This window comes from Fusarium fujikuroi, chromosome FFUJ_chr02, assembly GCF_900079805.1.
Source record: "Fusarium fujikuroi IMI 58289 draft genome, chromosome FFUJ_chr02".
In the NCBI taxonomy this organism is placed as follows: domain Eukaryota; kingdom Fungi; phylum Ascomycota; class Sordariomycetes; order Hypocreales; family Nectriaceae; genus Fusarium; species Fusarium fujikuroi.
The window spans coordinates 3449229-3463103 of NC_036623.1; the positions used below are offsets into that span (position 1 = coordinate 3449229).

The 13875-nt window shown below is 38.0% G+C and overlaps 2 protein-coding genes; both read left to right on the forward strand.

Moving 5' to 3' along the window:
* Positions 1–9441: 9441 nt before the first annotated feature.
* FFUJ_04276 (related to mannosyltransferase) lies at positions 9442–10667 on the forward strand (the record flags this gene model as incomplete). XM_023572458.1 has 2 exons in its annotated part: positions 9442–10516; positions 10567–10667. 2 exons carry the CDS (start codon positions 9442–9444, stop codon positions 10665–10667), a joined length of 1176 nt encoding a protein of 391 aa, XP_023426578.1.
* Positions 10668–11805: 1138 nt separating this feature from the next.
* On the forward strand, positions 11806–13782 carry FFUJ_04275 (related to long-chain fatty-acid-CoA ligase; the record flags this gene model as incomplete). XM_023572459.1 has 2 exons in its annotated part: positions 11806–11928; positions 11983–13782. 2 exons carry the CDS (start codon positions 11806–11808, stop codon positions 13780–13782), a joined length of 1923 nt encoding a protein of 640 aa, XP_023426579.1.
* Positions 13783–13875: the final 93 nt, after the last annotated feature.

Sequence of the window (13875 nt, forward strand, 5' to 3'; positions counted from 1 at the left end):
ATAACTAAATCACCCCGCTTTTCAAGTTAGCCAGAATAGCAAAAATAACCTCAATCAAGCACCAATTCAATCAGCAGTTCAACAATTAAGAGTCTCAAAGTCATACACAACTATACAGCTATAACTACCAATAACAAGTCACTAATCGACAAAACAAACCGCTTTCAAAGGAAACCAATAACATCTATCCAATATACCTCTATTAACCAGAAAAGGATACCTTCTAAATAGACCTACTAACTAAAACTCCTTTAAGCAATCATACATTATAAAAGTCTCCGCTAAACGCATCTACAAACTAGAAAGGCTCAATACCCCTACTCAGTTTATAAACAAAAGGATCATAAAGCCAAGAAGGCCTAAATTCAGTAACTACCTCGCGCAAAAGCAAAACGAAGCTCATTCCCGCTCTACAAATTCCTCTCAATTTACAGTCAGATTATCAGATCCAGCCACATCATACATCAAACTTATGCCTAAAGATTAAGAGGTATATAAGGCATTAATAGCAATATATAAAAGTAATCTTAATAGATATAATAAGTAAGTAAATAGAATTAGAAATATCCTTAATTAAATAATTAAAAAGATTAATCCACATTATATTAAAATATACTCCCCTATAATAAATAAATCCACATAATATAATAATATTTTAATATTTTATATAAACCTAAAAGCTATATATAAAATCGATAATACACTAAAGAGAAAATAAGCTTAAAAACAGTATTTTAAGCTACTAAAATTAGCTTTAAATAGTTAAACTAACTAAAAAGATTAAATTACCTTATAAGAAAAGGCAATAAGAATTATAAAACTTAAAAAGGTTATAAAAGTATAACACTTAAATATATAGTTTAAAAATCTATAGTAAAATCTAAATATTTAATTTAAAATATTCTTATAAATTAAATAAAGATAGAATAAAGATATAATTAAAGCAGGCACTTACCTTCTACTAACTTTCTCTATATAATTTTACCAGGAAATTCAATTAATAAAGAGAAGAAGCAATTACAATCCTAAAAATCAGGTAGTAAAAGGGAGCTTTAAAACCACATTTTAAGACTCCTCCCTAAAAATAAGAAAGCAAAGTAAATCATTAATAGGAAAAACTAAAATAAGCCTAAACAGAAAAGGATTAGCAAAATAACCTCAAGCTTCTATAAAGTTAGAATTATATATATTATATAAAAAGAAGTATAAGAATGCTAATATAATATCTTACTAAATAGCATTCCTTAAAAAGGCCCTAAAGAAATACCCTATATTACAATATCAGCTTAATCTCTAGAAACAATAGCTTAAAGATAAAAAGGAAGTTTAAGAACTATTTAAGAAACTCTAGCAGGAAAAATAAAACTTAAAAGAAAAGTTAGATTAACTATTAAGATTTCAGCCAGTAATCTTAAAAAAGATAGCTATATTTATAATAAAGAGCAGTAATTACCTATTATAAACCTTAGCTATATTAAACTTAAATACTATAATATATATTTTTAACAGTACTAAAAGGTTTAAGAAACTAGGGATTGTAATAGCAGAGGATAGCATTTTTATAGGATTAAGATAGCTATTAATCCTAGGATATAGGGAAATATAACTAGAAGTATATAACCTAGAAAATAAGCCTTAAAAGCTTATTTTAAAGGGCATTATATACTATCTAGAAATAGGCACTAACCTTATATCCTTAAGGAAGTTACGCTAAATTAAGTACTGGTAAGACTAGTATAATAACTTAAATATAATTAAACATATAGGTAATTAGGCATTATATAAATTAATACTTAAATACAACCAATATATAATAAGTTATATTCCCAAAACCGGAAAATAAGCCGCATTTTTAACTAAATACCTATAATATAACTTATAAACTGCAAAAAAGCCAAATAATATAAAAGCCATAATATAGCATTGCCAATTAGGACACCTAGGCCCTTAAAGTCTTAAATACCTTATAAATCATACTATAAAAGCAAGAATTAAGAGACTATCTACAGTTAAATATAATATATATAGATTAGGAAAAATAAAAAGGTAAGAGAGATACAAACCTTAAATATAGAACTTAAATCCAGAAAAGAGAGTCTTAATTAACTTTTATAACTATCCTCTAGGATTACACTAATACTTATTATATAGAATAATTACAAATTATCAATTAGGTCTCTATTAAGACTATTATTTCACTAATTAATATAATAAAAACCTTTTATTAATATTAAAACACTTTACCCAAATACTTAAAATAATATATAATATTAAACTACAAATTATTAAAACAGATAATAAGCTGCAAAAAGGTAGATTAACCTGCATATAGCTTAAAAATAAGGGTATCTAAATAAAAGAAAGTATACTATATATATAATAATAAAACAGCTCTAGCAAGCATTCTAGGGAGGTAGTAAAAGAAAAAGTGCAGTTACTTATTATTAATAGTAAATTACCCTCTAGCCTATAGCTTAAAATTATATATACTACAGTCTATTTCTTAAATTAAACCCTAAAATAAGAACTTTAATAGAAGACTCTATATAAAAGCTTCTTTTTTGCAATTTAAAGCTTATAAAACTATATCTAACCTTATATTAAGTATATAAAAATAATTAAATATAAAGCCTTTATAATAATAAAGTCAGCTTAGCAAAAAGATAAATGCCTATAATTAAAAATAAACCTAAAAGCATAAATTAAATACCTTATAAAATATAACTTATAAAACATCTTTTAGATTTAAAACCCCTTAACTAATAAGATATATATTACTAAAGATACTATCTTTAATAAAGAAGAATTCTTTAGCACTAATAAGTTATAGGTAATAAAAATAATTAAGAAAGAAACCCTAAAAGAATTATAAGTAAAATTGCAATTACTTATAAATATTAAGTAAATCAATTAGGTCTTAAAACCTATTTAAGGCCTAAATAAGCTTAAAAGCCAAGAATTAACTCTTAAAAATCTAATTAATAACTTACCTATAGAAAAGGTAAAGCTAATAGAAGATTAAGAAGATAATAATATAAAGTATACTTAAGCTTAATTTAAGCTCTTACTTACTCCTCCAGAAAGCCTATTTTTAAGCTTTTTAGTATAAATTAGAATACAGTTACCTATAAGAAAAGAAGGATTTAATATAGACCTAAAAATCCTTAATTAAGCCTTTAACGCCAGAATAATAGCTATATTAATTATAAAGTAAGAAAGAAAGCTAATAATAAAGGCAATAAAAAGTAAATATATCTATAGAAGACTAAAGCCTAAATAGAAAGCGCAAAAGAGCTATATAAACCTTATTCTAAATAAGGAGAGACTCTATTAGAGGAATCTACTACTAGCTTTAAGCTCTTTTAGAAATCTTACCGATTACCGGTTTAAAAAGAAGTTTAAATAAGCATAAAAAGACTATCTAAAAAGTCATAAGTAAATACAATTATAATTAAAGATTTTAAGGCTTAATCCCTAAATTAAAGACTTATAAGTACTTAACTGTATATAGGTCTTTATATATAAGTTTAATAAATATAAATACTTATAAAAATATAAGGCAAGGCTTATAGTTTAAGGAAATTAATAGTATAAATTAAGTATAAATAATATATATACTGCTACCCTTATTAAAAAGTCATTTAAAATACTTATAGTAATTACTATAAAATATAACCTAAAGTTCTTACAGTATAATATAGTAAATATATTTATAAATATAAAACTGTAAAATAATGTATTTATAAAGCTACTGCCTGGTTACTAAAGTAATAAAAAATAGAATTAAATACTGCTTCTATATAAAGCACTTTACAGTCTATATATTACACCTCTTTTATAGTAAATAGACCTTAGAAATACCCTTAAGGCTTAAGGCTAGAATTAAGTCCTAAATAAACTATATTACTATTAGAAGGAGAATATCTTTATATTTTTCTATATAAATAATATAGTATTTATATATAAGAGAGAAGATAAGAAGAGTGCCTCTTAGGCTATTAAGTAACTCTAATAAAAGTATATACTTACTAAAGGAAAAGAGCTTTAATAGTTCCTCAAAATGGAAATTATTTAAGATCAAAGCTTAAGGCACATCTAAATAACTTAAATCTTATATATAGAAAAGATATATAAATAGAGCACTTTAAAAACGCCAAACGCATCTCTAATATCAAAAGAAAAACTCCTCCCTAATAAAGGCACTGCCAGCTACAAAACAACTGCCTAATATTAAAGGGCTATAAAGTCACTACTTTACACTAATATAATTACTTAGCCAGATATTACATTTATAGTATTAAAACTAGCATATTTTATAACTAACTTAAGTAAAAAATATATAAAGGCAATAAATTAAGTTTTTAATTACCTAAATAACACTTATTTCTATACATTAAAGTTTAGTCCTAAAGAGAGGTTTAACATTTATAATAACATATCTTTTATAGATAATTCCCTAAACCGCAAAAGCTCTTAAGGCTATATAATAAAACTCTTTAAAGGTCTAATAGAATAGCAAGCCAATAAATAAGATACTGTAATAATATTAACAACTAAAGTAAAGCTATTGGCACTCTTATAAGCAGTAAAGGAAGGTCTATTTTAAAAAAGGCTTCTTTAAGGACTATAACTTAAGCTATTAATTAACTAAATATATTTTATTTTCTACTTAAAAACTTAATAAATTAATCTCTAACTATTTTATAATAATAAATAAATAATTAGCCTCTTAAAAAATCTACTATAAAAATTAAAGATAAAACTAAAGTATATAGATATATATAACTATTAGCTATATAAATAACTAAAATAAAAGACCCTATCTCTTTAGTATAAATAAAGTTTAAAATTAATTATAGATAGAATAACTAAAGTACTTTAAAGCTATTTATAAAAGGAAAGCTATAAGTAATTTAAACTTATAAATATTAAAGAGAAAATCTAAATAAAAAGAAAAAAGGTTACTGTAGAAAGAACGATTAAGGAAATCCTAAAGAAGTTAAAAATTTAGGAAAATAAGAGTCCTCTTAGGAAAATAAAGGTCCTTTTCAAAAAACGAAACTTATTTTTAGGAAATAACACTTCTTACAGAAGACTAATAGAGTAATTATAATATTATAAATTTACCTTAAAGGAAATAGACTGTCTTAAGTTTTATAAAAATTCATAAGTTTATAAAAAAAGGAAATAAAAGGCATTTCCCTAAAAAGACATTTAATTTATAAAATGCCTAAAAGCAATACCTATAGCACCTAGCGCCGCAATAAAAATAAGCCCCAAAACACAAAAACGAAACGCTTAACCTAAATTCACCCCTGCCTTATAAAGGCAAATGTTATACTTATCAGGAAAGGTGTTATCGGCAATACCATCAAGGATAACCTTAGCCGCAATGCAGCGCTTCTCCTTAATCTTCTACTCATCCTATAAAATCACCTAAATTAAAAAGAGTCTTAAAAGTAGAAAATAAAGCACCAGCTTACTTTTTTAAGGTCCTTAATAGGACTAGAGTAGGCACAGCAGTAATTAAGAAAGTAGAGAGTAACAGGCAAGGCAGGCTTAAGACTATATAAATAAATTAAGAAAACAAGAGTCAAAACCAGAAAATAAGACTCATATATCTTCTTACAGAAGCCACCCTTAATACAACACTTATAGCAATATTGCCCAAAAATAGCATAATAAATCCCATTACTATAACTACCAGTTATACTATTTAAGCAAAAAAGGCAAGGCAGAAATCTCTTAATAGCATTACTAGCACTAATTAGTAAGTCATAACCTAAAAATAAAGCTCAAAAACTTATACTTATTTTACTACAGCAGCAATAGCCTTCTGCTTCTTCTTACAGGCCTTATAGAGCTTACAAGACAAGAGACTATAGCAATAACAACTAAATCAAATATTTAGCACCTCAAAACCATAAAACAAACTGCATTAATACTTACAGAGGTGCATTTTTATCTCTCTCCTCCTTAAAGGATAAGGGAAGGTCAGAAAGCTCTAACAAACCTTCTAGATCATCAGGCATCGCAAAACAGAGCACAGAGAAGAAAAAGCAACACAAAAGAATATATATCTAGAAATACTACTTAAAAGTCAGTAATAAGGCTCCTTTTAAAGAAAGCAAAATGGCAAAACGCAAGCACAGCATGCATACAGATATTATATACCAATTAATAGTAATAAAGCTTAAAAAAAAAAGAAGAGAAAGAAATTCATAACAAAAGATAAGATTCATTTCTATAAGCTACATTTACTTACTAAAGCAATGAATTATAGGGCAATAGTATAGTTATTATTCTTTAAGCTGCCAGTACTAAATACCGCCAGCCTAAATTACCATTAAACCTTATTTTTAAAATTCTAGAAATTTATCTAGGAAACCTACCGACTAAGACTTAAAGTGGAATGACCGGCTATAAGTATAAGATAATGAAAGGATACCTCATTTTCTTAAAATGACTCTCATTTTCCTAAAACGAGTATCGTTTTCAGGAAGGGACCTTTATTTTCCTCTAAAGACTACTTGTTTTCATTCTAATTAAATGCAATTTTAGATCAGCTAAATTTAGCAAATCTGGGGGGGTATGTTAAACCCACTAAGATAAGAGGCAGTGCGTTATCTGATAAGGAACCTTATTTCCCTATAGAGAAGGTCATATGACTAAATCACCCCGCTTTTCAAGTTAGCCAGAATAGCAAAAATAACCTCAATCAAGCACCAATTCAATCAGCGGTTCAACACAAGGAGTTGCTGAACAAGCATCACGGATTTAGTGCTTCGTCAGCAAAGCATCGGGGTTTATATTAAGCTGCAGATGGATTTTTGGGCTGACGCTATGGATTCTATAGATCCTACGACCACCATGGATATGTAATTATAATTTACAGCAAGTCCGAGCTGGCCGAATACAGTCTGTAAAGGTCCTTCCCACAGATTACAAGGTGAAAGAACTGCTTAACAATGTTGGAAAAGCCATGTTGGCCAACAACCTCGAACGGTGTTGTAATCAACGGTCCCAATAATGTAATGTCTTGCTGGGAAGATGTGATCCGAACTTGGCTGCGGCTTGTCGGCGTGGAGTAATTAAGTCAAGCTTGGCTTTCCTGGTGTCATTCCAGTTCGTATCTCACTCAACCTCATCTATCAAGTGATACGGAGTAGACCACAAACAAAGGCCGAGGTACTGTGAAGGGGGAACAATAAAACTCTGACCCTTTGCCAAATGATAAAAATTCTTAATCTCAGAGCCTCCTAATTATAGACTAAATGCTCCTGATCTTTCATCACACGGACTATCTAGAGCATGCCTCTTCAATGTTCTGGAACAAACAATACTACCGTTGCTCGAGTCTCCCGCCAGGAATGAAACAGACGAGCTCGGCACTTGAGACCGAGATGAGAGCTCTGTCAGATGTTTGCTCACCTATGCGAAACGCAAACTGCTTCGCGAAGTGCACACAGATTTTCCTGCTACACAAGATCCAGGAACGGTCGCCAAATCACGTTGCATACCCATGCCGAAAGCCAAATATTTCCTGGTTCGCTCATGACGAAGAAGCGCTGATTTTTCCGTCCCTCAGGGGGGCTTTTAATATGGACCCCTTAACAGCAAGTCTCCGCTCTTTTCCCGATGATCGTGGTCCTTTGATCGCCGACACGCAAGCAGGTTCCATTGTAACAGGATTCGACGCAGCGAACTGAGAGGCTGTAACAGAGATGCTCCGCGGACAACCCCTGCCCTCGCCTGTTTCGAAATCTCCAACGTAACGCTAGAAAAGGCTTGTTCTGCAACCTTATTCGAAAGTGGCACTGTATTTCGCGATCAACAGTATGCGTTACTTGGTGAGACGAATTGCGATCCAGGATATGTGCACCAGCCCGGCAAACGGCAAGCCGCAACTCCTGACGGGTTTGATTTTCTGTCTGGGCAGTCTAGCTCGCTCTGGCAAGCCAAGTTATTGCACCATTGTTGCACCTTGTGCCATCAGCGAACCGTCCAGGTAACATATCTGAATCGAGATGAGGGTATCCGTAGATCTTAATTGGATCAAATTGGTTGGCGGGCGCATTGCTGTGTCTGCCAAAATTGTGATTGGGACAAGCTTGTTTGACTCAATGGACAAGGATGAACTCTGTCAAAGTTGGGCTTGTTTATCTCACAATGTCTTGGCGATGATAGCCTCGTTGCTAGCAATATGTAAGGTACCTATGTATTCTTTTTTCTAATCAAATCGTATTGGCCAAGAGGCGTCTAGAATCTTACTCGCTTAGTTAGTAGTTACTACATAATAACCCCCCTGTGGCTGCGCATGTTACAGTGTGCTCTCACAATGTAAGAAGCGGCTTTTTCCAGACGGTTACTCCTTACATCCAGCTTCATCCACCATGGCAAGTTACTGATCATAGTATCATCAAGTTTCAAGGGTAACTTGTTCTCAACGAGACTTGTTGCTCAGGCGCACGAAAGCGGGCCGTCCGTGTCACTTCCATCAATAGTAACCTCTGGGCTTGCGCTGGCCTGGCTGTGCTTGCTGTCATCATCACCTTCCTCGTCCCATCCTAGCTCCTAGATCCCATATGGGAAAACCGAAAACGTGAGGAAAAGATGGCCGCGTACTCCGTGCCTTCTTCCGTTGCAGAGGTACTTATCCAGTAAGGATCTCTCCACGTTCCACGTAATTGACGACGAGTGGAGGCTCAGACTTTCCCTTACATCTTTGCAATATCATCCTCTCTTCAAAACCCTCATCAAACAACCCCCATTTTGTACCTTTCTTATTCCCATTCTCCTTAATAACCACCGCATCGAGCCTAAACTTCCTGACACCAATCCTTGACCAGATAAAGGCCGGTTCCTCTTCCACTTGCAATTCATCTTCACCTCTCTCCTTATTGGCCGAACCTCCTGCCAGCATATCAGCTGCTCCGCTTCGCGACCGCGCCGTTGGTGAGCTTACTGCGCAGCTACTGTAGCATACCGAAATAATTGGATTGCGCCGCGACCTCAATTTGTCCAGGGTCCATCCAGTTTCTTGACTTATCCGCTGCGATACCTTAGTTAGCAGGTGTCAGCTCCACCGTCTCCAACTGCGGGCCCCTGGCTTTGGGGATTCATCCCTCGCTCGCCTCAATTTGACTGTTGTCCACTACGATCAAGTTATTTGGCCGACACACATTTTCCAAACTTCTTCTTCCTCTTCTGTCGCATTCACCTGCTTGCTTGTGTTTATTCCCTTGTTGATACTGGCTTCTGCCTGGCCACGCTCGCTTTTCTATGCTATTATAGCACAGTCCTTTCGTTTCTCGACCTTCGCTTCCTACCCCTGTCCCTTATCCTGGGCCTCGCTCCTTATCGACGAATTTCCAAAAAAGACTGCGACTTCGTACATACCTGGCGTTACGATACCACAGTCGCCTTGCAGCCGCCGTCGCCATGCTCAACTCTCGCCGCGCCATCGTGGCAGCGGTTTTCATCCTCACTGTTTTCTTCCTGTTGACAAGGTCTCACACAACAACGCCTGTCGTCCCAGCTGCTAAAAATGCTGCTGCTACCGCCGTCGACACAAGCAAGAACGATGCCCCTGCCTCGAACCAAGCCGTGTCACCACCACCCGAGGAACAAAAGGAGATGGAGGTAAAGGAGCGTCGCACGCGGCCTCGCATTGACATGTCGGGCATGTCAATTTTTGAGAAACTCGAATACGCCTATCCTTATGATGTTGCGACCAAGTTTCCAGCTTACATCTGGCAAACGTGGAAGCAAAGTCCTGATCAAGGTGATTTCCAGTTTAAAGACCACCATGCGTCTTGGAAAGAGGAGCACCCTGGTTTTGTCCACGAAGTCATCACCGACGACGTTGCCGTTAACCTTATTCGCTTACTCTACGCCACGGTTCCCGAAGTCGTTGAGGCGTACCGAAGCCTCCCCATGCCTGTCCTGAAGGCCGACTTCTTCCGTTATCTGATTCTCTTCGCGCGAGGCGGCATCTACTCTGACATCGATACATATGCAATCCAAAGCTCGGTGAAATGGTTGCCTGAACAGATCCCTCGCGATACTATTGGTCTCGTTATTGGCATTGAGGCGGACCCTGATCGCCCCGACTGGGCTCAGTGGTACAGTCGCCGTATCCAGTTCTGTCAGTGGACGATACAGGCCAAGCCTGGTCACCCTGTTCTCCGCGATATTATCACACGCATTACCAAGAAGACATTAGAATTGAAGAATCAAGGCAAGCTGGAAAAATTCATTGACAGAAACGTTGTTGAGTTCACTGGCCCTGCTGTATGGACAGATGCTATCATGGAGTACTTCAATGATCCAAGGTTCTTTGACATGTCACAAAGCAAGGGCACGATCGATTACAAGAATTTTACTGGTATGGAGACGAGTAAGCGAGTGGGGGATGTGGTTGTGTTGCCTATCACAAGCTTCTCACCTGGAGTGGGACAGATGGGCGCAAAGGAGCCTGACGACCCAATGGCTTTCGTCAAGCACGACTTCGAAGGTAAGGAACCTTCTGCTCATGACAGACCAACATTGGCTAACCGTAGATAGGAACATGGAAACCTGAGAGCGAGCGCCACATGGGCGAACAGCAGCAAGAGGGACAGCCCGCGGTTCAGGCACCCCAAGCACCCCAAGCGCCCTTGCAATAACATTATGATCCGAAGTAGAACCACAACCACAACCACAACCACGATACCTAATGTTTAGCAACGACTATGAAGATTTACTTCTCGAACCTGTACATTTCAGCTGCTACTCTTTACTCTTTTCTAATGACACACTCGTGTCCGTTTCTGGGCTGGTTTCCGCATTAGCTGTTGTTCGAGCCAGGGGCCTATCAAACCCTGGCAGTTGCATTGCGATGGAAGAGATATAAAAAGTTTGAGGGGAACGGTACTAGACTCTATTTTGTGTATGAAAGATATCGCTAGGAAAGTCATTTGTTGCGCTTTGGGATAGATTTGTTTCTTGATCTTGTTTTTACCGCATCGTCGCCGACCTGTAGGCAACCACATGTCTCATGGGCATTGAAGGAGAAAGGAGTTTCTCAGGATTGTCGATTGAAGGATGAAGCGAACAAGCATATACCACGAAATCTCACACAAGAGCCAGATTTGTTCAAAACATTACATTTGTAGCTGTGGCATGTGATTGAAGGTGCTGACTTTACAATTCACAGCGGGACTCGGACCGTGTATTTCAGTACTACGCTACTGCTGCGAACCAACAGGAAACCGCTGATAGCTACCTGTTCGGAGTCAATTGGGCTCACGGCTCAAATATAGCCGTTGTTTCCGCGGTTTTGATGCTGAAATAAATGGGCTGCTACAGTGAATAACCGCCCCCGCATTTCCCCAGGTTTTAGTTGAAAAGACGGCACATGATTAGTTCATTCTGTTGAGCCGCTGAGGGGTTCGGGACTCCCACTCCCGCTGCCGTTGGCAGTCAGTGAATAGAATGTGGAGAGCTGACGGAACTGGAAGGAGCAAAAACAGGAGAGGATCAAGGACGGTGGATGTGGAAGTGGAAGGAGGGAGGTCCTGGCGATGATAGCCGAGGATCATACGCCTCAAGGTACATCCTTATCCATACTTGGGTAGGTACCTAGTTCCCAAGACTGAAGCTCTCACAATAAGTCAATCTCAGAGCCGGTGTATGTGTGCATGTCCCTCGCCTCGCCTCGCAATTGCAATTGTACATTAAACCGAGAGCCCGCCTCTCCCTGTTCTACAAAGATCTTCTTCTAAACTCCACATCCACAGCAGGCGAGTTATCACAGCTTCCACAATGCAGACCATAATACGTCAGAGCTTAAAAAGAACACATCTATCCTCAAGAACAGTCCTCAGAACATGCCAAGTGAGAACACTTGCTACATCCAACCTAAGCATTCGATGGGGCCCCAAAGAGGTACGGCCTCATCAATACCTTATGTACCCAGAGAGTATTGCTAACATATCATAGCCTCCTCTTTATAATGGCACAATCCCAGAGCATTTTGCCTCAGTTGTTTCAGCCCATGGAGATCGCGAGGCTGTCATCGCTCGTTCTCCAGGCCCTAATTCCCATGAGTCGACACTGACATACTACGCCCTGGACTCATTATCAAACAGCCTCGCACATTCTCTCTCCTCACTCGGCGTGCGAAAGGGAGACTGCGTGGCTGTATCTCTCGGCAATGGCCCTGAATTCGCAGCTTTAACATACGCATGCTTCAAACTTGGTGCTATTCTCGTGCCGCTGAACCCAGGCTTCAATGAGCAACAAGTAGCCGCAGCGCTGAAACATCTATCTGTGGAAACGCTCATTATCGGTGCTGTGACGGATCTGGCTTATAAGCCAGGAAGGGGCCGAAGTAACCAACACTTGCTCCAGAGCATTGTCGGAGACGTATCCGCGTCCAAGATCCAGAGCGAGACGGTCCCCTCTTTGCGTAACGTTGTGGTGCTAGATAACCTGGCGAGCCATCCAGATATCAAATTCGACCTCAAACCATGCCGGGCCTTCACTCCCTACCAATCTCTAATTGACGGCTCAGTTCACACAGTAAAGCCAGACTCTCCTCTGAAGCCAAGCGATGTCATCAACATTCAATTCACATCGGGCACGACCTCGCTCCCCAAAGCAGCCATGCTCTCACATCGCGCAATTCTCAACAACGGTGCTTTGATAGCGCATCGAATGGGTCTCCATGCCGATGATCGTATCGTGGTCCCTCCACCGCTGTTTCACTGCTTCGGTTGTGTGTTGGGATACATGGCTACGGCTACGACAGGCGCAGGTATTCTTTTCCCCAGCCCTGCATTTGACCCTGAGGCTACTCTTCGCATGTGTGTCGACCATGAAGCTACGGGTCTTTATGGTGTGAACACCATGTTCGTTGCTGTTCTTGAGGCTCTGGATCGAGGCAATGTCGTGTCACAACCACCTCGTCACCTACGCAAGGGCATTGCTGCTGGCAGCAGCGTCCCTCCCTCTCTCATGAACACATTATACGAGCGTCTTGGTCTCCAGGATCTAGTTATCTGCTATGGTCAGACCGAGACAGCTCCCGTGAGCTGCATGACCAGCCCCTCGGATCCTTTCGAAAAACGAACCTCATCCATAGGCCGCGTCATGCCTCACACAGGCGTCAAGATTGTCGATCCCCTCGATCACAGCAAGATCCTCCCTATTGGAGAACGAGGCGAACTTGCTGCAGCAGGCTATCTCGTTATGGAGGGCTACCATGGGGATAAGACTCGAACAGCCGAGGTCCGTAAACCAGATCCAGAAGACGGAACAATATGGATGTACTCTGGTGACGAAGCTGAGATGGATGAACAAGGCTATGTGCAGATTACCGGCCGAATCAAGGACCTCATCATCCGTGGCGGAGAAAATATTCACCCGTTAGAAGTGGAAGACTGCCTTCTGACGCATGAAGGTGTACGGGAAGCCAGTGTCGTGGGAGTTCCTGACGAGCGATATGGCGAGGCAGTCGCTGCATTCGTTATCCCTGCGCGAGGATGGACACCTCTAGATCATATGAAAGACACAGAGGAGGCGCTCATTGATAAAGCAATCGCTGAAGAGCCAGGGACTTTGTCAAGAGACGGGTTAAGGCAATGGGTTGCGACAAAGCTGTCCAAGCATCTCGTGCCCAAGTATGTGTTCTGGATCGATGAGTATCCCAAGACACCTAGTGGAAAGGTGCAGAAGTACAAGCTAAAGGAATATGCGAAGGAAATACTAGGAGACGAGGAGAACAAGGCGGCGCAGTAATGAAAGGTTCAATTAAAGCAATTCATTGCATTGACAGCGTTATATAATCGAGGTATCATTCGCAAATGGGCTATCTTTCTTCTCTTGCAATGC